This window comes from Eleutherodactylus coqui, chromosome 1, assembly GCF_035609145.1.
Source record: "Eleutherodactylus coqui strain aEleCoq1 chromosome 1, aEleCoq1.hap1, whole genome shotgun sequence".
Taxonomy (NCBI): domain Eukaryota; kingdom Metazoa; phylum Chordata; class Amphibia; order Anura; family Eleutherodactylidae; genus Eleutherodactylus; species Eleutherodactylus coqui.
In genome coordinates, this window is record NC_089837.1 from 487111529 (window position 1) to 487138118 (window position 26590).

Below are 26590 nucleotides of genomic sequence, written 5' to 3' on the forward strand. Positions count from 1 at the left end.
GTGTATGTTCACACGTGTCAGATTTATCATGGGCCATCCCAACATGACTTTTCAAAGAGTCTAGTGTAAAAATCTGAGATTCACATTTGGCTTTTTGTTAGGAAATTGTCATTCAGTAGGGATAACACGCGGCTTTACTATGTGATACATCCCTTGGATATGGAACGTCAGCGGATTTGGTGAGGTGTGGCATCTGCACTAAGGGTACATTCTCATAGGTTGGAAATTCAGCGGATTTTCCATTGCAGAATCTGCAGCATTTCTGCAAAAGAAAGCAAGTGGCATTGCCAGACCAGCGGCTGTGCTCAGTAGAGGCCGCTGGGTACTAAATGAAAGGCTGCGCCGATAGTGCAAAGAATTAGATGTGAGAGGAGCGCGGGTCGATGCCGAAATCAACTGCAGATGCGCATCTGATGTCAAGTCAAAGTCTGCACTGATTTGAAAATCCGCAGCCTGGGGATTTTTTCCTATGTTTACAGATGGGATTTTTGAAGCGCCACCCATATATGTTTTAATGTAATAAAAATGTAATTGCCATCACCACGAGCAGAACAATGCAACTGTTTGCTCTGCAAACAGCTCCTGGAGACCCTTTTACATGCAAGTGAAGATGATTGTGTTAATGGCCATTAACGCTTTATGCAAATAGATCACTAAATCTTTCAGTTGTTTGAAAGATTTGTCTTTGTTAAGGCCCATTTACACGCAACAATTATCACTTAAAATTCACTCAAACAATGTCTTTTGTGCGACAATTGTTGCTTGTAAATGTTACTATCATTTACTTTTCGGCTGAATGATGATTTTTTTAGGTAAGCATAAAATCCATTGTTCAGCCACAGAGCTGATAGCAGGAACCGCACACTGTGTTCTCCACAGGAGTGCTGATTACATTGCATACAGCTTGTAGCCCTGCTTCAGAACAAAGGAGCTGTATACAGAGAACAGACCACCTGCTATACTCTGCATACAGCTTCCGTAGGCTCATTTACATGAAAATGAAGGTAATATGTGCATTACTGCCCATTAGTGGCTTATGCAAAGCGATCACTAAAACTGTCAATATCCCTATCTTTTGAACAAATTTTGAGTGATCATCTTTGTGTGTAAATGGGCCTTAAAAGGGCCTTTAGTCATAACTTTCACAGGATATCAGGAATATCTGGTTGAGTACATAGTTATATTATGGGGCTTGCAGATTAAATGAGCTTTCCGGCACTAAAGGTCCTTTTACACGCAAAGATAATCTTTCAAACGGCTGAAAGATTGAATGATTTTAGCAATGTATTTGCACAAAGTGTTAATGGGTTTGATGGCCATTAACACTTTATCATCTTCATTTGCATGTAAAGAGACCTTTTAATCATCTTTTTCCTCCACGAGTTGTTTGCTCAGCTGGGCGTGTGTTAAACATTTGAACCTTGCATTTCCGGAGGTAGCAGATTGATGGGCTGACCTGTGACAACCAATGCTGTGAGAAGTAAACTTTCATTCAGATATGGTTGTCACTTTTTTGTCCCCCCTGATTTGAATGTGGGGCGCTTTGATATGTCGTATTTGATGATTGCACAATGTGTCATTCTGCTGTCTCCTCCATTAAACTATATTGCCTATATAGCAGGTGCTACCTGTGATGTGGCTATAGGGGGTGCACTGCAGTGGTACTAGTCGCACCTAAGTCCTGGTGCCTGAGGGGGGCCCAAAAGTCATCCGCCCTATATGAAGACACCAGTAGTATAAATGGTACATAGCCGGCTGTAGCAGATTTTGCATTGAAGTGCAGGGGCTTCAGTCTACTCCAGGGTGCCCCCTTTTAATGCCCCTGTCTGTAACTTATGCTCCACATATAATGGCGGTGTAATGTAGCAATCTACCAGGACGTTGCGAATGATTTTCCGCAGTACGCCGTCTCATCATGCAGCATCTGTGTGGTTATTGCTTACGATCAAAGCCTAGTTTGGCTAATCTCTTCTGACTGATGCCAAATGCGTGAAATCATTACTAAGTACAGATGTCTGGCTTGTCATGCATTACCTCTCTGTCACTGGAACGTGTCACGAGGTCTGTGCATGGCTCTTACTAAATTCAATCTCTTCTCCAGCAACACGTTCCGTCCGTGACCTGACTGGAGATCTTCGGCTTGTCTACATAACCCTTAGCCTCTTGTCTTCAGCCGCTGATGACATCAAACATTGGACTAGATTCTTGTATAATCGATCGTAAAATGTCAATGCCATCCTGAAAAGTCTATTGTGCATGTTGTGTCCCATGTATACATGTACTTGCATCCTTATTAGTACTGTTGTCCCAACGGGACTAAAGCAAACTGCCCCAACTGCCAGAGCTCAGCAGCCAAAACCACTGATAGTCACCTGTTTTTGCCCTCTTAAAGGAGTCCCTTCCATCTTAGGAAATATCGTGAGATGGACACACATACGCCATTGGCTGCTGTCTTGGCTTAGGCGGGTCGCATCCTAGGAAATATGACGAGATGGACACACATACACCATTGGCTGCTGTCTTGGCATAGGCGGGTCGCATCCTAGGAAATATGACGAGATGGACATACATACGCCATTGGCTGCTGTCTTGGCCTAGGCGGGTCGCATCCTAGGAAATATGACGAGATGGACACACATACGCCATTGGCTGCTGTCTTGGCATAGGCGGGTCGCATCCTAGGAAATATCGTGAGATGGACACACATACGCCATTGGCTGCTGTCTTGGCATAGGCGGGTCGCTTCCTAGGAAATAGGACGAAATGGACATACATACGCCATTGGCTGCTGTCTTGGCATAGGCAGGTCGCATCCTAGGAAATATGACGAGATGGACACACATGAGCCATTGGCTGCTGTCTTGGCATAGGCAGGTCGCATCCTAGGAAATATGACGAGATGGACACACATGAGCCATTGGCTGCTGTCTTGGTATAGGCGGGTCGCATCCTAGGAAATATGGCGAGATGGACACACATGAGCCATTGGCTGCTGTCTTGGCATAGACGGGTCGCATCTTAGGAAATATGATAAGATGGACACACATACGCCATTGGCTTCTGTCTCGGCCTAGGCGGGTCGCATCCTAGGAAATATGGCCAGATGGACACACATGAGCCATTGGCTGCTGTCTTGGTATAGGCGGGTCGCATCTTAGGAAATATGATAGGATGGACACACATGAGCCATTGGCTGCTGTCTCGGCTTAGGCAAGTCGCATCGGTGATGTAGAGCTCCAGAGATGAACGTCATGACAGTGCGCCAGTTGAACTGATGCTCTATTTATACGGAGGGAGACAGAACCCTCGTTTCTCATGACGTCATATAAGACCTCTGGGGGACATTCATTTTTTTTTTAATTTGACACTTTCCAACTGTAGCTGAGGAATCCATAGGAGCCCTAGTTACAGTGGAAAACAACCCCTGTGGTGACATTAGTCACTGGCAGAGCTGTCCAGGGTCTAGTCTGACCCTCCAGCTCTGCTGTAGCAGGGAAACCAAGTGGTCACATGACCCCTCGGGCTCCCGATGTGAAAGTTGCAGTTTATTTTCACTTTCAGTACACAGTGCTCATTGAGCACTGTGTACTCATGGAAGCAGAAGGCAGGAAGAGTTAAAAACCCCTCCTGCCTTCTTCTCCGGGTTATTAGCTGTCACTAACAGCAGGAGGCTTAAAGCACCACCGTAATTTTACTATCGGCGGTGCTTTAAGCCCAGGACAAGGCGGCGTAAATTTACTGTACCTGGTCCTTAATGGGTTAATGCACTAGAAAACAAGGTGCTTAGTCGAAGCCTCATATTTTAGAAGACCATTTGCCTCTTTTTCTGACTCATACAAAGTGAGTCGTGACAACAGTGGCTCATTTATCAAATATTTTCCAACACACATATTGAAAAACAGTGCCAGATGCAAATGTCGCAATCAAGGTTCCCGATTAACAGTGGGGATCAGTGTTCTCACTAATCCCAGCTGTCTGTGGGAGGTCAGCTATCAGTCACAGCCAGCTCCCTCTGCGGATGACACGTGTTCAACTTATGAGCCTGCCCTATCCATAGCACATAACTAGACACACACTTGTGGGAACCTATTCTCACCCAGGGTGTACATATAAGGGGTTAATGGAGTTTACAGCTGTAAACTATTGATGGCCTATCCTTAGGATAGGTCATCAGTAGTATATCAATGGGGCTCTTCCACTGATGTGTGCTCGGCTTATGTGCTCATACACTAAGATGATTTCTACAGGAAGCAAACAGCTCCATTCTTACTGCAGTGGCCAGGCTTAGCATAACAGGCCAGGTTCCCATTCACTTCACTGGGAGCTTTTCCTGTAATACCAAGTCTCGCCATTACAGCGGGAACGGAGCTGTTTGCTTCCTGCATGAGTACACTTGTGTGAGGAACAGCTAATCAACAGGGGTGGGGTTCCTGGCAACAGATCTTCTGATCTACTACCAATGGCCTATCCTAGGGTTAGGTCATCAGTAGTTTGCGACTGGACAAACCCTTTTATGGTTACGACAGATTACTTAACTGATTGTACACTATTGATTACTGGCTGCTGGTGATTAATCTGTGCTTTCAGAGGAGTATGTTGGTTTTCGATCAACATTCTCCTCTGCTGACCTTGCAGAACTAAACTATATGTATCACAATAATTGTGACGCACAAGATAAACGCCCCAATTAAATGACCAATTCATTAGAGAAATCCTAAGTAGAAAAACATAAATATAAGATTGGACTATATTCCTTCTGGGGCTTGTAACTTTCTAGCCAGGCAGTCATGGGCACGGCAGAGAGTCCTAATGGTGAATACTGCAGGATCTGAAATCCTCTTCATCTTCGCGCTGTAATTTTCCTCTTTCTCATTGATCCACGTGGGTGTATAGACAATAGAAACATTGCATTTCAGGTAACTTGGATACACTGTCAGAGACACTGAAGAAACGAATGCATCTCCTTCGCTCATCTTTTCCCCCAGATATTGCTTCTAGTGCAGCTTTTAATAACATAATCAGTTTCCACCACCCACTCATTCACGTGACAGCGGTCTCTGAGCACAAGGTCATTTGCAATTTGTCTGCCTTTCCATGGGAGGATGTGTTACTGCTGCTGTGCTGTTCTGCTATCTCCATATATTAGTAGGTTTACTTTTGAAGTTTTGGCGGCATATTCCATTAGCATTCCATTGTAGCCCAACTTTCTGATTACTTTTATTTGCTTAAACTTCTGTGTGTGACGAGGAATAACACTATATATGGTCATTATAGGACTTGTATTCTGCATTTATTACCATTTTCCCTTCTGCAGGCTGTATCTCTAGTTCTTAGTTCTCTCCGAGTTGGTGGGTGGAGACTGCTACTGTGATATTTTCTATACGCTGCACAAGGAGAAAACAGTAGATTCTGCTTCCTAACTCCCTACAACACACAGCGAGACATAACACTGAGGAGGAGATTATACAGCAGTACTGAGCAGTGTAAGAGCACTATGGAACGCTCTGCCTGAGGACGTGGTGATGGCAAATTCTAAAAGAGTTTAAGAGGAACCTAAACACCTTTCTTGAGCGATACAATATTATATGTTATAATCATTAATAACTTCAAAAGGGTTGTTAATCCAAGGATTATTCTGATTACCAGATTGAAGTCGGGAAGGAATTTTTTCCCCTCTAAATGGGGAAAATTGGCTTCTACCACCATTTTTTTTGCCTTCCTTTGGATCAGCATAGTGAGGATGAACTAGAGGGACATATGTCTTTATTCGGCCTTACATATATGTTACTGCCGTGTTTCCCCGAGAATAAGACCTACCACTAAAGTAAACCTGTCCTGATTTTTGGAGGGGCTTAAAATGTAAACCCTAACGAAAATAAGCCCTAGCTACGCTACATGGGAAGAAAAGGAAGCTAAAGATTACCAAGCAGGCACCTTCCGGGTCCCTCCCTCTGGTCTCTGGAGTTCCAGAAGGCTTGCTTGCAGTTCACAGCCACCAACAGAAGATCACTTTGCTGGTAAACGGTATTTATTAACCCCTCCTCCAGCAAGCAATTACTCGGATTGGCTGAGTCGCAGCGCTCGAGAACCAATCAATGCAGCGCTCAATGAACCAATTACAGCCATTCAATGCAATGGCTCTGATGAGTTCATTGAGCGCTGCATTGATTGGTTGAGCTACGGTGTTCGAGAACCAATCACAGCCATTGCATTGAATGGCTGTAATTGGTTCATCGAGCGCTGCATTGATTGGCTGAGTTGCAGCGCTCAAGAACCAGTCAGAGTAATCGCTTGCTGGAGGTGGGTTGAGAACTACAAGCAAGCCTGCCGGAACTCTGGAGGCCACCGGAAGGGACCCACACAGCGCCTGCTAGGTAAGTATGATAAGATTGCCCCTGAAAAATAAGATCCTATGCCTCTTTTGGGGGGAAAATTAATATAAGGCAGGGTCTTATTTTGGGGAAAACATGTTATGTAGATATAATTTCAGTAGCTGTGAGACCTGTAAATCACTTATCCCACTACAGCAGCAGCATGTCTGTGTAACTTTGTCTTCCTCTAGCAGGTACTCCTCCTTCTCCTCTGCATAGACTTCTATGGGCAGCATGAAACAACACCCACTCCTCGTTTCCTGTTACTTGTCTTGTTATGTCTCTTACTAGAGTACCTACTTCACTTAACAAGTAGCAAACAGAAAATTAGAAGGAAAGCAGACCCCTACTGGCCAGCAAATGTCATTTTAGGTAAATAAAGTGATTTGCACTTTTGCTATCACTTTAGCTATCATATTAAAAATTGTGCAGCAACCATATTTATAGAGGTTTTTCCACCACATTGTGTTTGGTGGGTTCTGGTTTCTTGAACCCCTGCTGATTATGAGAATGAAAGGGCCACAGCATTTAGTTTCACCTGAATGAGGCTGTCCTGCTGTATCCTGTCCAGTTGGTTGGTGTTGCTGTGCAGGCAAAAATGGTGAAGGGGATGCCGTCTTATACCAACACTGCAGCCCCTTCAGTGTCAGAATTGGTGAAGGTGAGACCCAATCCCTACCGATTATACAATGATGGCATATGCCAACGATATACCATCACTTTATAATATGGGAGGACTCCTTCAGCAGGAGCTTCTGCAGTCTAATGTACCATGGGCCTGGCTTCAGAAACTTTGGGTGATCAGCTGTTATCCCAGGGCAAGTTGTGGCCATCAATATATTTCTGCAGTATAGTATTACATGGCATCTAGTCAAGTGGGAGTCCATATAACACATAGACAGACCAGATCCACCAGAGCAGGAGTCACCGATACCAAAGGCTCTCCCCTTTGGCTCATTGAGGAGGGTCCGGAGTATTGGACATATGTCGTAATAGGACATGGGGAACAGGTTTTGAAGAATGTTGTAGCGCCATATAAAGTTTATCAAAGGAAGTCTGTCATATCGTTTTTGCAGTGTATTGTATTGTACAATGTGGGGCTTGATGGTGATGACGATAACGGTACCATTATCATCTTGAACTGGGGCTTCAATCTGTATACATAGTGGGCAAATGACAGGTGGACCTTCCGATGGGCAAATGACAGGTGGACCTTGGGATGGGCAAATGGCAGGTGGACCTTGCGATGGGCAAATGGCAGGTGGACCTTGCGATGGGCAAATGGCAGGTGGACCTTCCGATGGGCAAATGGCAGGTGGACCTTCCGATGGGCAAATGGCAGGTGGACCTTGCGATGGGCAAATGGCAGGTGGACCTTGCGATGGGCAAATGGCAGGTGGACCTTGCGATGGGCAAATGACAGGTGGACCTTGCGATGGGCAAATGGCAGGTGGACCTTGCGATGGGCAAATGGCAGGTGGACCTTGCGATGGGCAAATGGCAGGTGGACCTTCCGATGGGCAAATGACAGGTGGACCTTCTCTTGGGCAAGTCACCTCCAGTTCTACTTGTGGCTCTCTCCCACCTTCTGCCTCTAAACAAGCCCCCTGGAATCTGGATTGATGTCTCCAGCTCTGACCAGACGTCCCGGTCTTAGAACTACATACATTTGTCTGTCCTCATAATGTGCAAAGCAGAAGGAGAGGAATTAGACAAACGCTCGGTCCTAATCAATAACACACAGTGTTAACCGATGTGCGGCATCAGATTTACCAAATCAATATATCTCAAGGTGTCTAGAAGGAATCCATTAACCTCCTGCCTCATGTAGCATTCATCACTATAAACGTCACTTTTATGGCTTTTTTATGTTTTGTGGTTAGGATACAGAAACATTAAAACCTAATTTTTTGTATGCATGTTAGGCTCTGGTAACATATCTTCTGAGCCTCTCATCAGACTTATCAGGGGTATTCTCTAATGTAGAGTCTACGGCGCATTCCCATATGATGCAAAGATAATGTATGTGACGTACGGAAACCCAATGGAGCCCAAAAGGGCGTGCTATAATGGGAGCCTATGGATGCTATGATGTCAGTGTGTCCCAGATACCAGACCACTATTAATGTAATACTCCTTAAAGGAAAATTCCCATCTTGGCTTTTCATAGCCAAACTGGAAAACGACAAGTGGCCAGAGCCTACAGAAATAGCTGAGCACTTGGCACTGTTTCAAAAATGGTTTGGCACAGTACGCTATGCAGTTTCTGTAACTCGAGGACTTGCGTAAGCAGTGTGGCGCACTGTTGTACGTGGTTTCCATAGCTTTCATTCACTTCAGAGGGACGACATTTTTTCCCATCTCGGCTATTAAAAGCCCACATTGGAATACCCCTTTTAGAGGCTGTTACTAGAGAACTTTTTAGGACTTTACTTTTAGGACGTACATTTTTGACGCTTCTTATGGTCTGAATCAGCTGCTGGAGCAAGACAGTAATATGGGTATAGCAGAGTGATGCATCACATCCCATAACTCCTTCTGGCCTTGGTTTTACACTGTACTCGTCTACAATGCCCCACATTATCGTCATGGTGACAACTAGCAGGCAATCTCATGCTTTTGTGATGTACAGTCCAGCAGATGGCACTATAGGTTGCGCTATGTATACAACTGCGTTTTTGCTCCAATGGACACCAGCGATACCCGACAGACTGATAAGTATAACAAAAATACCAACCTAACCATACCTAACCCTAATGCTAGCTCTCCTGAAGTCTCTCCCTCACACTGACCCTAACACCAGTCTTTAAAGGGAATGTACACACACATATACGTATATATATATATATATATATAATATAATTATTTTTTTTTACTGACTTAACCCCTTGAGTGGCACGCCCGGAAAATTTCCGGGGACGAGCTCCACTGCTCATAGCAACATAGCCCGGAAGATTTCCGGGCTATGTATCACTATGGGAGCTGCAGAGCACAATGCCACAAGCTGTGACAGTGTGCTCTGCCTGCACAGACCCACACAGAGCAGTGCAAGGGCTTTGAAAAACCAGCAGAAGATATTGCCGACATGTCGGCAATGTCCTGCTTTGTTGACAAGTTGCCATAGAGACCATCCGCTTGTCAGAAGCAAGCCGATGGTCTCTGTGGCAGGGAGAGCTGGTTGTTAGCTGTCAGAGGACAGCTAGGTACTAGCTCTTACAGCAGAGATCAGAGAAAACCTCCGATCTCTGCTGTGTTAACCCTTTACATGCTGCAGTCTATGTGACTGCAGCATGTAAAGGGTTGTCACTGCAGCATGTAAAGGGCTGTCACCATCGGACCCCCGGAATGTGATCAGGGGTCCTGATGGGTCCCTTTGGAAGTCCCCTAAAGGGACAAAAAAAAAAAATTTAAAAGAAATTAAAAAAAAAAAAAAGTAAAAAAATTATTAAAAATATAAAAAAAACACTTGTCTCCCTTTACTTTGTAAAAAATCAAAAATACAATCACACATGTGGTATCCATGTGCGTCGTAATGACCCAGAGAAGGAAGTTAATACATTATTTAACCCCTTAATCACATGGCCCCTTTTTTTTCTTTTTTCCCCATTTCTTTTTTTCCTCCCCCCTGTTTAAAAAATCACAACTTGTCCCGCAAAAAACAAGCCCTCATATGGCCATGTCAATGGAAAAATGAAAAAGTTATGGCTCTTGAGACGCAACTGCAAAATTAGTTGAAATTCAATGATTAGACCATTTTAAAAAACCTGCCCTGGTGGGCACGACAAGGTGGTAGGAAACCTGCCACTCAAGGGGTTAAACCAGATGGTGATACGTTTTCCATTTTCTAAATAGGTTTTCATTTATTTTCTGATGTAGATTTTTTTTTTTTATTATTTTGTCTATGGGAATGACCATCTTGCCTTTGCAAGAATATGCTTTATGGCAGGATTCGTAGATTTGCTTTACAGCAGTCTCATTGGCTATTCACACAATGGTCTGGAGCTGACCCATTGAATTCTATGGAAGACTGTTCCAGTCATTTTCTATGACCTGTGCAGGGAGGGGAGGAAGTGAGCTGTGACTATCACCTGTTGTGAATGGTGCATCCTGCAGGTGGAGATTCTAGAAATTTTTATATATATACAGTGTGTATATGTGTATATATATATATATATATATATATATATATATATAATATATATATATATATATATATATATATATTAGTGTGTGTGTATATATGTTACCTTTCATTGTAATCCTGCTTGTGATGATAATGAGATAACTGCTGAGAAGCGTTCTCTACAGGAGATGTCACACTATCATTAAACTTAGTCAGTATGAAAAATGTGGGATTTTAGTATTTTTTTCTATACAGTTTGTGACATCAAAAATGTAAAAAAAAAAAATTACCAAAAATTCTTAAACTATGACACAAAAACTTGATTTATACAATAGGTCATTTTCTGATGACATGTTCCCTTTAAAACAAGAGAAACCAGCTTGTAACTTAATGTTCGCCTTCTATCTCTATGCAGTTACATAGTCTTCCTGTACAGTAATACAGGATATCCTTCACCTTGCATCATATAGTCTACAGGACCCATTTAGACATTCAGTATATCCGTTTTTATTATTATGTGCAGAAATAAGCCTTACTGTGTGTTTTATACAAGTCATCAACCATGTCTCCCCGAAGGTCCTAGTTTTGGTCATGGTCAGATGACTCCCTCTCAGAGGGGACCTCTGTGTGTTTCAGGCTCGCTCTACCACTTACTTGGAAATGCCATGGCTGTCAGGCATGTCTTCTACAGAAAAAGATGTGGCTCACAGGCTTCTTTTACTTCTAGGTGTGGGGATTGTTCTGTCATGCCTTGAAGTTCAGTTCGTTGACATTAGGGCTTAAGGGCCTTACACATTGGGAATTCATGGAAGCGTACTCAGATGTCAGTAGCAACTTTGTTTTTATGTGTACATGTCTCTCTATATATGTATGTGTCTTTATGCGTGTCTGACCTTGTGTTTGTGTTATTTTGTCTATGTGCAGTTGGAAAGAAAATCTCAACTTTCCCTAGCGGCTTAGGATGGAGGAGGGGTTAATTACAGTTTTACTAATTGCCTTCAATAGGGAAAGGGTTACTGCCAGCTTGTGTAATAAATGGGTTAATGCCAGCTTTCCTGGTGGTCTAGTGTAGTGAGTGGCTTTGGTTTAATGCCAAATTCCCTGGTGGTCTAGCATAGTGAATAGTTTAATGCCAACATCCCTGGTGGTCTAGTCTAGTAAGTGGTTTATTGCCAACTTTCCTGTGGGTTTAGCTTAGTGAATGGTTTAATGCCAACTTCCCTGGTGATCTAGCATAGTGAATGGTTTAATGCCAACTTCCCTGGTGATCTAGCATAGTGAATGGTATAATGCCAACTTCCCTGGTAGTCTAGTGTAGGAAGTGGTTTAATGCCAACTTTCCTGGTGATCTAGCATAGTAAATGGTTTAATGCCAACTTCCCTGGTGATCTAGCATAGTGAATGGTATAATGCCAACTTCCCTGGTAGTCTAGTGTAGGAAGTGGTTTAATGCCAACTTCCCTGGTGGTCTAGGGTAATGGAGGCATTGTTACCAGATGCCTACTGGTTTAGGGTAATGGATAATGGCATTAATGTCTGCTTACCTTCTAGTATAGGTCTGTAAATGTCGTCTTTCCTGGTGGTCTATTGTAGTGAAGAGGTTAAAGCGGTTTTCTAAGCAAAGCTGATTCTGAGAATGTAGCCCACGTGTCCCGAAACGTTGGGTGAAGTGGATGCGTGTGCACACCATCGCTCCATTCACTTGAATAGGACTGCTGGAGATAACTGAATACAAGCATTGGCTAACTCCAGCTGTTCCGCTGAAGTAAATGGAGTGGAGGTACGTATACATATTCTGCACTGTCCACACTTGGAGGCGCTGGGGCTGCATTCTCAGGATTGATTTTGGGGAGACATCTCTTTTTTTACTGCCTGCGTAATTGGTGATCTAGGATAGTGGAGGGGTTAATGGTCTAGGAGTATGTAAGAGCGTCTGTAGCCATTTCATACGATTATACCCCATCTAGTTGTATTGTAATAGACTTACTGCAGTACAATATTATCAGAAATACTTGGGTGCAATAAGGCAGACCTGCTGCAATACATACTTGACATGAAAATGGTTAATATCGCTTTAAATCTGTTCACACAGAAATAAGTAGAATATATTACAGACTAAGTGTAGATGTGGTTTATTTGCTGAAAAAAATGACAAAAGTAGTATTCTAGATTACATTATTATTCATGAAAGCAATCGGCACTAATTATACTTTCAGGTCATCAGTGGTGTCAGACAGGATTTTAATGCAAGTACTGTATTTACATAAAAGGGAGATGTTCTCCGTGTATATAGCTGTTGTTCACCAAGGGGCTGTGCTCTCTTCTGCCCCCCAAAGTGCAAAACCCATTGAGAAACTTTATAATGGTAATTCATTGGACAACCATTGTAAGTGGGAAAAAATATTGTATGGTGAATCCACAACTCTATGAATAACTAGTAATTAGTACCGAAGCCTCCAAACTTTAGCCAAGGGCAGTACTTCACAGAGACATATTAGCGCAATGCATTACACGTGCAGAATTAGCGCGTGCCGTGCGCAGAGTATAGAACCCATTGATGTCAATGGGTTTTTTCGCAACAATTTTTTTTGCACGCTTTTCAGTCTCATGCAAGAAGAAAAAACGTACCTGCTCAATCTTTCTGCCTATTTGCACACCAAAGAGACCCATAGAAGTCTATGAGAGGTGCCCAAGAACACAACGGGACCTTGTAAGACTAAATAGCCTTTTAAATTAGGGTAGGGGTGTGTCGCTCACGTATATGAACTGGGCCTGCGTGCGCGAAAAATAGAACCCAATATGTCAATATACGCGCAAATCAACCTCATTCACTGCGCAAATACGTTGCGCTGAAAGAAGCATATTTGCGCATACTACTGTCTGAAGCTGCGCTAAAATTATAGAGGATGAAGCAGATAACTAATACCAATTTAAAGCAGGTTCTGACAGTCAGAAAGACCTGCTGGAAGCCCTAAATCACTTTGTGTAGAGGAGAGGAGCGGCTTCAGTGTGCAGGACACACATGTACCAGAAAATTACAGGGAGCCTCACCTGGTGTCCAAAGGAGCCGCTGAGCCTAGCACAGGTAAAGAATGTAATACCGCACTGCAGAGAAGGGCTACTAGACAGCTGATCAGTGCATGTACTTCAGTAATGCAGGGGTTTTACCAGTGGACGCCCATGCTGATTGGCTGGAGCTTCCAGCATCGTGCACGTGCCGCAGGTGCGGGCTGTCGCTAGTATTGTATGTTGATTCTGGTTTCAAGTCACAATGTCTCTGGAAAGACCATTGTATGTCAGAAATAATCATGAGTCCATTGTAAGCTGAGGGACAACACCTCTTGTAGCTTGAAGGCGAATTTCTTTGAAAAATGCCAAAAAAAAACAAAACATTTTAAGTTGGAGAACTTAAAGGGAATGTGTCATCAGAAAATAACCTATTGAGTGAATCAAGTTTTTATGTTAAATACACTTTTTAAGGATTTTTGTTTTGTTTTGTTTAGTTTTTTATATTTTCATTATCAGATGCAGGGTTACAAGGAAAGGTAACACCTATTTATAGATGACTCCTATTTACACGCAAAGATAATCCTTCAAAAGGTTTCGAACAATTCTTTTGCAAAAAACTGCTAATGCAGACTAATATTTATTAGCAGCTTATCACCTTCATTTGCATGTAAATGAGCCTTCAGAGCTGTATGCAGAGAACAGCAGGTGGTCTGTTCTCTGCATTCAGCTCCTTTGTTCTGCTGTCGGGCTGCAAGCTGAATGCAACGCAACCATGTAATCAGTGCTCCAAGTGGAGAATACAGCACCATGGACAGCAAACACAGCATGTGGTCTTTGTTCTCTTCTCTCCGGCTGAATGATTGGATTTTTCGCTTGCCTAAAAATCATTGTTTAGCCGAAGAGTAAAAGATGGGAGCATTTACACACAACAGTTATCGCTCAAACGATTGCTTTTGAGCAAATTTTGAGTGATAATCGTTGTGTATAAATGGATCTTTAGAATCCACAGTTGACAATAGGTGGCGCTCACAGATCACCTCCTCCCTCTCCTTGCACAGGTCACGGATCATGCCTAGAACAATCTCTCTTAAAAGTCAATGAGTTCACCTCCTGTCCATTGTGTGAGCGGCCTATGATTTCTACTGTAAAGTATATCTTTAAACGCTATTAACAGCAAGTTGGCCGGCCCCATGGTCTTGTACAGAAAATATCATTTAAAAAAATCCCCTACCAGAACATGAAAATAGATTAATACCCTCAATACCCCATCATGACATCTGAGCGCGGAGTCCGGGGTCTGAATACTTAGGTCAGTGCAAAATGTTAGTTTTTAATTTAAAAAAAAATTACAAAAATTTCTACCATTCTATTCTATCTGTCATTATGGGGTATTGAGTGCAGAATGATGTGAAAAACTTGAATTTATTTATATTTTTTAATTTGTACAAGGCGACAACATAAAATATAAAAAAGTGAAGTCTGAAGACTTTCCAAATGCAGCGTATATTACCGTACATTATAATCCTGCAGTTCCCCCTCTAAGTTATATGTTAAAGTAATTCTGCAGGACGGTGCTGTTACATCCATACCAAATTTATCTAGGTTTTTTGGGTTTGTTGTTTTTTTTAACCTTTACACACTTTTTTTTTTTTTTTCTCGCTGTTAACAGTGTTGTGTGAGGTTTTTTTTGCAGGAAGAGTTGTACTATTTAATGCTACCATTTTTTGATCCATGCAATGTTTTGTTCATTTTTTATTCTGGTTTTTGTAAGGCAAGGTAGGCAAAATTAGCTATTTTCGCCATGTTTTTTGTATTTTATATTTTATTTTTTGCTCTGTGTTCAAAGGATTAAATAGCGGGAATCGAAGGTGTCTTCCTTTCCCACTATCAGAGGCAGCGCGCAGTTGTTATCCGACAGCCAAGCACCCGCTCCCTCTAGCATGGGAGACCCGCATTGGCTTCTAATGCAGCGCTGCAGAATAAAGTCCCTTAACGTCTGCCGTCAAAAGACAGAAAGATGGCCGTTAAGGGGTTAAGAAATCCCTTCAAAAATCCATGTAGAATAGTAAGGCTGGGTTCACACAGTGCGGATTTGCCACGGAAATGCCATGTGGAATTTCGCTGCGGCTGCTAATGCCAGGATTAGCCAGCCATGTCGACAAGATTTGTTGAAAAAATTACATCCACACAGGACGGCCAATCCGCCGCGGCAAAGCCAGCAGAAGCCGATGCTGCGGTGCAGATTCTCCCAGCCGCAGCATGTCTTGTCTTTTTTTTTTCGTTGCGGCTGTGCTGCTCTCTATGGGATCGCCGGACGTAATGGAAAAGCATGTGCCCAAGCCGCTCCAAAATCCACGGCAAAGTGCCATGGGTTTTGAAGCAGCACTCTTCCGACAGAAATCTCATGGTTTTTCACTGCGGCAAAACCGTGAGATTTTCGGCGGGATTCCGCTCTGTAAGAACCCAGCCTAACAGTAAATGGTAGTTGGGGAGGAGGGAGATGCAGCTGCAGACTCTCTATCTTTCTGTTCGAGATGCATGCTGTGATGGTGAAGGGGCCTAGCATCACACCAGAAAAAGCCCAACCACTAAACGTCTATGGGTATTTCCAAAAGGCAGAGAGGCGGAACGCGCCGGTTAGATCTGACTGCACTAAGTGTATTGTACGCCCCCAAAGCACTGTGATTTTTAGTTCTTGTATTGATGGTGGATAGAACTTTGTTTAAGGTGTAAAACTTTCTAATGTCTGTCGTGTTTGGTTATTGATCTGCAACAAAACTGGACGTTTCATGTTTTATTTTGGTAGTTTTTGGGGTTTTTAAAAAAGATTTTGTACTACAGAGATTTACGTTATCAAGTTCTGTGGCTCTAATGGTCTGAGACTTTCTGTGTTTACAGCTCAGAGAGAAGACGGATCAGGATTATTATACCCTGGATGATATGTTTGTCTCAAGCGCGGCAAAGAAGGAGCGAGCAAACGACGAAGAAGAGAGAGAGCGACAGCAAGCCATTGCGGAGCATCGGAAACTTGCCGCCAGGATGGAAAAATGTCCGTACTGCTTCGATAATGCTGAACTTCCAAAGCATCTCATCATAGCTATAGGAGTGAAGGTGAGAGATGATGATGTTCTGGTTGGCACTAACAGTATTTTCACATCCAGAAGCTCTGAAGTCATTGAGCACAGTGAGCTAATGTTACATGGATAGGAATGGGACTTGTAGTAGGCCTTCATATTCAGTGGTAGTTCCAGGCAGCAGTGCCACTTACTGCCATGACAAGGTGGTCAGTAATCGGTCTATCTAGACCCAGCCCAGATATGACCGGAAGAATTTCCCCATAACTTTGGCTACTTCATCACCCTCAATTACAGTGGGAACGTATAACGTAAAAAGTTTAGAACAGGCTTTACTAAAATTCAGATAGGCGATATCAACGGCACCAACTGCATTCACCGCTTTTGTGACCTATACAGAAAAAATGACTGAAATTAATGTGACATGATCTGCCCTCAGTAAAGACGTGCTTTTTAGGGTCCAACAGGTTGTTCGCTCTAAGTGGTCATGTGTTGTAATTTTCTGTATTATGTGTTGGAGTTTCCAATAGATGTAAAACTAAGGCCTCATGTCCACGGGGAAAATCAGGCCCGCCGCGGATTCTCCATGCATAATCCCGCAGCGGGTCCCTCCTTTCCCGCTGACATGAGGCCTATAAAGAAAAATTACTCACCTGTCCGGACGCTGCGGATCTGCCCTCCCTCGGGGCCAGATCTTCTTTCTTCGGTCCGGCTGATGTGCTCGGCACGCCGGCAGCGTGCCACGTGCATGTGCCTTGCACTCCATTTCTGCCGGAGAGCAGAAATTCAGCTGCGAGTCCGGACGGCTTCCATAGGCTTCAATAGAAGCCTGCAGGAGCCGTCCCGCGGGTGACTCGCACTAAAATGGAGCATGCTGCGGGTGTTTTCCCGCACATGCAATCCGCACCTCCAATGCATCCCTGTGGGGCGCGGATCATGCGTGCGGGAGAAACGCTGCGGATTCTAAATGTTATTTTGCCGTGGACATGAGGCCTTAGTGGTCTGTACTTCCCGGCTTAATCCTTACTACCCGTCTTATTAGTGTTGAGCGAACCAAAACCGTTGAATCCTGTTTCTTGTTGGAACTTTACTAAAAGTTTGTTTCGGCATGAACCCAAACCTCCTTAGTTGGATTTAAGGGACCCCAGTGATGCAAGGCAACAGTGAAAAAAACACTGAACTATATTTAGGAAGAAGTTTTATGTCTTTTATACATTGTTCTACCCCAGTTTTAGAGATATTGTGAAGTTTCAGTTCAAACTAATTCGGAATCTAGACCGAACTTTTCAAAAGTTTACTTTTTCAAGATGGGTACTATATTGGCCATTCTTCAGTGATCTGGAACATCATATGTGGAGTTCACATTGGTGTTTTGTTTAACTTTTTTTTTTTTTCGTCCTAAGGCTTCCTACCACGGCCGGAGCAGGATACGCCCATGACCTTATGCAGCGGGAATCCCGCAAGGGATAAACAAAAAAGTCCCCGCTGGCGATCACGGAAAAACACCGCAATTTTCCACGGTCTTCATTATTACTATATTAATGGAGGCCTCCCTCCACGGAAAAACGCGGTAAAATAGAACAAGCCGATTTTTGTTCCCACTGCGTAAATTCGTAGCAGAATCCCACATGTGAGGACTGAGCCATTAGATTCAATAGAACCTAATAGCTGCGTTATTCCATCGCAGATTTACGCCACGGGGAATGCGGCATGAATCCTGCCGTGGGCATTAGCCCTAAAAGCAGGAAAAGTGGGGGGGAAAAAACGGCTCTAGTAAAAGCTCCATTGATTTCAGTGGGACTTATCTAGTTTCATTTTGCTTCTGTTCTGTTTGGTTTCTGTTTCCTTGATGGAAGGAAAAGAATGAAGTGCAAAACTTTTTTTTTTCAATCAAAAATAATGGAAACCAGATGAAACTAAGCTTTCCCCTCGTCATCCTGACAGCATACACATGGAGGATGTCCACTGGACCCCTGTTGGGACAGGAAGCGGAAAAACATACAAAAGGCATCTCCCGCCACCGGCTCACCAGTGTCTTCCTGTCCCTACAGGACAGTCCAAGCGGAAGCCTCCAGGTGTATGCTGGAGGCGGGAAAAAAGAAGAAAGAAAATTCCTATGCAGCCTGTCCGCCCGTGGGGGGACGACTCTCTGGTCGGGCTGGCAGAACTTGCGCGGGTGAGACCCTACGTGGGGACCCTCACCCGCAGGATCTCAAGACCAGCACCACGTTCCCTGCGGGGAACCCTTCCCCAGCGCGCTGCCCAGTGGGGTTGTCGCACTGGGAAGATACAGCCCGGTACCTGCAGGGCTTGGAAGCCGCCCTCCGGACATCAGGACCCGGGCTCCGTTACCCTGGCTTCCAGAGATCCTCGGTCGGCAGAGCGGCTGAGCAGGTATGCCAGCGAGGGGGGTGGGGAGAGCGCGCGGCGCGGGCCGACTGTCGCGCTCGATCCGACATCCCCGGACATCTATGCGCCCTCCTCAGAGCCCGACGCAGAGTGTATCCCCCGGGTCCGGCGCGGCGGCATGACGTCAGCACGGCCGCGTCACGGGGGGGGGGGGGGGGCCTCGAGGGAAAAGGCGCCAAATTTGAAAATCCAAAAAAAAAAAAGGAGAAAAGCAGGATATTCCCCACATGTCTTCGGTCTGCACCTAAGTAAAGATGTCGGCCAGAGAAGACACGGAGAGCAGCCTGCTGGTGAGTAAACCTCCGGGGGCTCATACCAGGGGTAAGGAAGGGATCAGGTGCTGGAAACCCCCCCCCTTTTTTCTGCTGTCTCCGTCTCTTAGGACAGAGAAGCACAAAAGGGCAGAGAGGCCAAGAAGCGCGTGCGCAAGTGCCCAGTCTGCCTGCGGCGACTGGACGAGGGACACACCAAACCCTTATGCGCAGACTGCACAGGGAGTGGTCCGTGAGGAAGGCCCCTCGGGCATATCGGACATCCGAGCTATGATCCGCGAGGAGATCGAGGCCTCTCTCTCGTCTCTTTTCGTTCCGCCCCCCACAAAAAGGGTAAGGCGGTCACGGATAGAAGAATCAGACTCTGAGGAAGGGTTCTTAGAAGATTCCCCCTCAGAATCCATACCGCCCATGGAAGACACGAGGAAGTACTTCTTCGCATCGGCGGATCTGGGGCAGCTACTAACAGCGGTCCGTCACACCATGCAGGTGGAGGAACAGACGCCGCAGCAGCCATCCCTCCAGGATACCCTGTTCCGGGGACTCATACCGCAGCCCAAACCATCATTCCCGGTCAATGATATCCTAAAACAGCTTATCTTGACCGAGTGGAAACAGGCAGAACACAAGTTTTTCCTGTCTAAGGAGTTTAAAGATCGTATGGTCTTCACCCCGGAAGACATTGAGTTCCTGGACACCGTCCCGAAAGTGGATTTGGCGGTCGCCAGGGTCTCAAAGAAGGCTGCCCTCCCCTTTGAGGACATCTCCCAATTGCGGGACCCACTGGATTCATGAGTGGATTCGGCAATGAGGAGGGCCTGGGAGTCGGCGGCCCTCACCATGAAAACCAACATTACGGCCACGTCGGTAGCGAGATCCATGACGGTCTGGTTAGACCAACTCCAGGCCCTGGTCTCGCAAAGGGGTTCGAGGGAAGATATCTCCAACTGCCTTCCCCTCCTCCAACAGGCCACTGGTTTCCTGGCGGACGCCTCGATGGAGTCAGTAAGGTTCGGGGCCCGTTCGGCGGCACTTTCGAACACAGCCAGGAGGGCCGTCTGGGTAAAAGCCTGGACAGGGGACAATGCCTCAAAGAACAGGCTTTGCTCCTTGCCCTTCCAAGGACATCGCATCTTCGGACCTTCCCTGGATACACTCCTGGAGAAGGCTTCAGACAAAAGTCAGGGACTCCCAGCAGAGAGACCCGTCAAGCGGCCTTCCTCCTCCTACCCTCCTCCCTTTGTTCCCCCGAGAACATACAGGGGGAAGGGGAAAACCGGACGCTGGTCTTACCCCAAAGGCGGAAAGGGTGAGAATCCGCCCATCGGGATCCGGCAGGTGGGGGGCAGACTTAGGGGGTTCGCCAATAGATGGAGCGAAATAACCTCCAATCCCTGGACCCTACGCCTGGTCTCAGAGGGCTATAGAATTGAGTTTTCCGCCCCCCCCTCCCCGGAGGTTCGTGGTTACCCCCTGCCAGTCACCCGCGTCGGCCCGGGCCCTCCAGTCGGGGGTACGGGACCTACTATGCCTGGGGGCCATTATCCCGGTTCCCGCAGAAGAACGGTTCAAAGGGTGCTACTCCCCCTTGTTTCTTATTAAGAAGCCTAACGGGGCCTACAGAATTATAATCAACCTGAAATACCTGAATAAATCTATAACATACTGAAGATTTAAAATGGAATCAGTAAGATCAGCGATCCCCCTAATCACACCAGATAGCGTCATGGCCACGGTGGACTTAAAAGACGCCTATTATCATATTCCCATACACTCAGACTCCCAACAGTTTCTTCGATTCGCCCTGGTGATAGAAGGGTCAGTCTCGCATTACCAATTCACATGCCTGCCGTTCGGGATTTCCTCCGCACCTCGGGTATTCTCCAAACTAGTATTGGAGATGGTAGCAGCACTAAGGACGGACAAAGTACTAATTATCCCATACCTCGACGATTTCCTGCTTATAGCAGGATCACCCTCGGAACTCCAGCACCGGGTCAACCTCACCCTCCACCTGTTCGAGTCGCTAGGTTGGATCATTAACTTCGACAAATCCAGTCTTCAGCCCGAACAAAGGAAAAAGTTCCTGGGGGTTATCCTGGACTCACACCACCAGTGCTCTTCCCTCCCGCTAGAAAAGCAAAAAACGATCCAAGACGAAAGCCGGGCACTTTCGTTAGCCTCCCAAGTCTCCCTTATGAGAGGCATGAGGGTCCTCGGTCTCATGACAGCCTGTATTGGAGTAGTCCCGTGGGCCCAGTTACATGGTAGAACTCTCCAGGACTTTATCCTGAGCAACTGGGACAAATCACCAGCTTCCCTGGATCAGGAAGTCACCCTCACTCATAAAGTAAGGTCCTCCTTGGGGTGGTGGACGTCTATCTCCAACCTCGCCAGGTCCACAAGTTGGGACCCGGCATCCCCAGTATCCATCTTCACTGACGCGAGCGCAACTGGCTGGGGGGCCCACTTAGGCTGTCACTATGTCCAGGGGGGCTGGAACCAGAAAGAGGCCACTCAATCCTCCAATTACAAGGAGCTTTGCGCGGTCTGGAGGGCCATCCGTGACCTCGAGACAGAGATCGGGGGTAGACCCATTAAGATATTTTCGGATAACATAACAACTGTGTCCCTCATTCGCCACCAGGGATCCACGCGGAACCCCCGACTACAAGACCTGGCGGCGAAAGTGCTCGGGTGGATAGAGCAGCGGATGCCTTCCGTTTCAGCGTTCCACGTAAGGGGCCCAGAGAATGCCATGGCAGACTACCTCAGCCGCAGGAGGATAGACCCTGGGGAGTGGGCACTACATCCAGAGGCATTCCAATTGATTACAGAAAGATGGGGGACTCCAAAGGTGGACTTGTTTGCCTCTCGGGAGAACAACAAGTGTCCCCGGTTCTTTTCCAGGGGGGCAGACCGGGGCTCCCTGGGAATAGACGCACTATCCCAAGCATGGGAATGGGACCTGACATACGCCTTCCCACCTATCCCCCTGATCCCTCGGGTTCTAAAGAAGATCCAGGGGTCCCCGGGCTCCGTTATCCTGGTGGCCCCGTTCTAGCCCAAGAGACCTTGGTTCCGGCTCCTGGCCGCTCTATCAACACAGGAGCCCCTACATCTGCCGTGGAGAGACGACCTCCTACAACAGGGTCCCCTGATTTGCCCAAAAGCCCGACAGTTCAGACTAGCGGCCTGGAAGCTGTGCGGGTAAAATACATGAACCAGGGCCTATCAGGGAGGGTGACCACCACCTTATGTGAGAGTCTCAAAGAGTCCACCAGGAACATATACACCAGGGTGTGGGACACCTTCTCTAGGTGGTTGGGGCACAGTATTCACGACCTCCAACAATCAGACATTAATAAGATTCTAGAGTTCCTTCAGGATGGACTGGACATGGGCCTAAAACCTGGTACCCTTAAGGTCCAGGTGGCCGCCCTAGGAGCCTTCTTTGACTTCCCGTTAGGCGACCATAGGCTAGTCAAAAAATACCTTAAAGGAGCAGTCAGACTTCACCCCTTTATAAGAAGAACCATGCCCCCATGGGACCTGAATCTTGTTTTACAGGCCCTTTGCGCACACCCCTTCGAGCCCCTGGAAGAACTCTCAGTTAAGACCCTCTCATATAAGGTTGCCTTCCTAGTGGCCATTACATCCGCCAGGCGGATCGGGGAAATCCAAGCCCTCTCTATAAAAACCCCATATATGACCATCTTCCCGGACAAGATAGAGTTTAGGCCCGACCCCTTCTTTCAACCGAAAGTCCTCGCGGACTTTCACAGAGAGCAAAGAATAGTACTTCCCTCCTTCTGCCAGGAACACTACGGAACAGAGGTTCCATAACCTAGACGTGAGACGAGCAGTTCTGAAGTACTTAGAGGTCTCACATACCTTTAGGAAATCTAATAACCTCTTCATTCAATTTCAGGGTCCATGCAGAGGAGGGGCCGCTACTAAGGACTCCCTAGCACGGTGGGTCAGGAGGGCCGTAGAAGAGGCATACAGATCCCAAGGGATCCCACTCCCGGGCGAAGTTAGAGCCCATTCTGCTAGGGCGGTCGCCTGTTCCTGGGCGGAGAGAGCCCAGGCGACAACCGACCAGATCTGCAGAGCCGCCACATGGTCAAGCACCCATACCTTTGTAAAACACTATCGTCTGGACGTGGGGGCCAGCCGGGACACGGCCTTTGGGCGGAAAGTTCTGCAGGCAGTGGTCCCTCCCTAAAGCCCTTGGTTGTTGGTATTCCTCCATGTGTATGCTGTCAGGATGACGAGGGGAAGACAGGAATTAGGTTTACCTGTTAATTCCTTTTCTGAAGTCATCCTGACAGCATAGGGGCTTTTCCCTCCCCTTCAGTTATCCTTCTCTACGTGAAGTAACGTATTGTACTATGGTTTCGGTATTAAAAATGAGTGATTAAGCAAAGCCGGGTCACTGTAGTTATTTGGTACACACTGGTGAGCCGGTGGCGGGAGGTGCCTTTTGTATGTTTTTCCGCTTCCTGTCCCAACAGGGGTCCAGTGGACATCCTCCATGTGTATGCTGTCAGGATGACTTCAGAAAAGGAATTAACAGGTAAACCTAATTCCTGTCTTCTGTGTGCGTTTTTATTTTTTTTTTTTTTTATATCCATTGTGCTCGATGGGTGATGGATACAAATGAAATCGTTCCAGTTTGTATCTGTTTGGGCTTCCTTTTAAAGGATATGTTAAATCACGCTGTGTATGTGGAGTTGTAAAACTAGAGCCAAAAGCAAATCCATTAAAAACTGATTATAGCAGATGGGAAGTAAATACGTGTAACAGATCATCCAAATACAGGCAAACCTCTCCTTGGTAATCCGTCCGAAAGCAATCGGCCAAACTTGAAACCAATGAAACTCAAGGTAATTATTTCCGTAGGAATCACTGTAAATCCAATTAATTTGTTCTAGACATTCCAAAAAACATCAAACCACATTTAACCCTTCAGTGGTGGGTTTCTTACCACCCTGTCAGACCCACCACGGCAGGTTTTTTAAATGGTCTAATTATTTAATTTCAACTAATATTGCTGTCGCGTTCCAAGAGCCATAACCTTTTCATTTTTCCATTGACACGGCCATATGAGGGCTTGTTTTTTGCGGGACAAGTTGTACTTTTTGATGGCATCATTTTTGGGTATATATAATGTATTGCGGAACTTTTGTAAAAACATTTGTAGGGAGATTGGGGAAAAAAAAGAAATCCTGCCATTTGTTTCTTGGATTTCATTTTTACGGCATTCAACATGCAGAATAAATAATGTGATAACGTTATTCTCCGAGTCATCATGATTCCGGCGATACCGAGTTTATAAAGGTTTTTATGTTTTGCTATTTTTGTACATTTCAAACATTTTTTTTTCTTAAAGGTTTGCTTTTGTGTCGCCACATTCCAAGAGCCGTATTAATGTTATTTTTCCATTGCCAGAGCTCTAGAAGGGCTTGTTTATAGCGGGATGAACTTTAGTCTTCATTTATCTAATTTTTTTGAACAAGTAAAATTTTTATCACTTTTTATTCCATTTTTTTCTAGGAGTAAGAGTAACAAAATCTGTAATTCTGGCCTGTTTTTTTATTTTTCACTGCATTCTCTGAGCAGTATAAATAATATATTAAAGTAATTCTACAGGCCGGTACGATTATGCCAATACAAATTGTAATAGTTATTTTTCTTTTTTGCGACTTTTTCACAAAAAAAAAAAGTAATAAAAGTTTAAATCACTCTCCTTTTGCCATATCTATAATAAAAAAATCTAAATCATAAAAGAAAAATACATGTTTGGTATCGCCGCGTCCGTAAATGTCCGATCTATCAAAGTAGTGCATTATTTACCCCGCATGGTGAACATAGTCCGAAAAAAATAAAGAACACCAGAAATGCTCTTTTCAGTCGCCCTGTCTTCCAGAAAAAATGCAATAAAAAGCAATCAGAAAGTCACATGTATTCCGAATTAGTATTAACGTAAACTACAAGACATCCCGCAAAAAATGAGCCCTCGCTCAACTACGTTGATGGAAAAATTAAAAAGTTATTGCGCGCAGAAGATGCAGCAGAAAATAATTTAAAAAAAATTAAATGTCTAAAAAAAAAATACAAGTACCGGTACTACAGCAAAAAAAAAAACTATGCAAGTTTAGTATCGTAGCAATCGTACTGACCCGTAGAATAAAGTTATCAGGTCATTTTTGTTGCAGTTTGTGCGCTGTAGAAACAAGATGCACTGAAGGATGGTGGAATGTCATTTTTTTTTTCATTTTACTCCACTTAGAATTTTGTAAAAGTTTTTCAGTACATTATATGGTACATTAAATAGCACCATTAAAAAATACAACTCGTCCCACAAAAAACAAGCCCTCATACAGCGACGTCAATGAATAAATAAAGGAGTTATGATTTTTTAAACGGGGGGAGGAAAAAATGAAAAGGGGGCTTGCGTCATTAAGGGGTTAAGTAATGTACTAACTTTCTTCTCTGGGTCATTACGATGCAGGGATACCACATGAGTAATTTTGTTTTTAATCTTTTACAAAGTAAAGGAAGAAAAATGTTTTTATTTGTATAATTTTTTTTTTCTTTTTTTTTCTTTTTTTAAATTTTTGTCCCTTTAGGGGACTTCCTCAAAGACACATCTCCACCCCCTGATCACATTCCGGTGGTCTGATGGTGACAGCCCTATACATGCTGCAGTCGCATAGACCGCAGCATGTAAAGTGTTAACACAGCAGAGATCGGAGGTGTTCTCCATTCTCTGCTGTGTAAGAGCTGGTGCCTGGCTATCCTCTGATAGCCAAGCACCAGCTCTCCCTGCCACAGAGACCATTGGCTGGCTTGTGACAAGCCAATGGTCTCCATGGCAACCTGTAAACAAAGCAGTGCAGGAGTTTGAAAATAGAAGTGGGAAGTTTTCAGCAGATCGGTAATATATCCCTGCTTCTTTTTTCAAAGTCCTGCACTGTTCTGTGTGGGACTGTGCAGGCAGAGCACACTGCCACAGCTTATGGCAGTGTACTCTGCAGCTCCCATAGTGAAACATAGCACGGAAATCTTCCAGGCTATATCGCCATGGGCAGTGGAGCTCCTCCCGGAAAATTTCCAGGCGTTCCACTCAAGGGGTTAATGGAGAATAAATATGGTTTTTAATACCAAAAACAATAATAAATGAATATAAAAGACTAATGTAAAGAATAAATGAACATTTAACATGTTATTGAATATGTTACTGTGTGTTATCTGTGGTGTTAATATATAATGTGTGTGTGTGTATTTGTATGATTTTACACTTTTAGCAGCATAAAAAAGTGTGTA

The 26590-nt window shown here is 44.9% G+C and overlaps 1 protein-coding gene across 1 annotated transcript in view; it reads left to right on the forward strand.

The window, feature by feature from the left end:
* Positions 1-26590, forward strand: part of CWF19L2 (CWF19 like cell cycle control factor 2) — a 149417-nt gene that overhangs the window by 90716 nt on the left and 32111 nt on the right. Inside the window, exon 13 of the mRNA XM_066586248.1 lies at positions 16402-16614. Coding sequence (XP_066442345.1) covers positions 16402-16614 — 213 coding nt within the window. The remainder of the gene's footprint in view (positions 1-16401; positions 16615-26590) is intronic.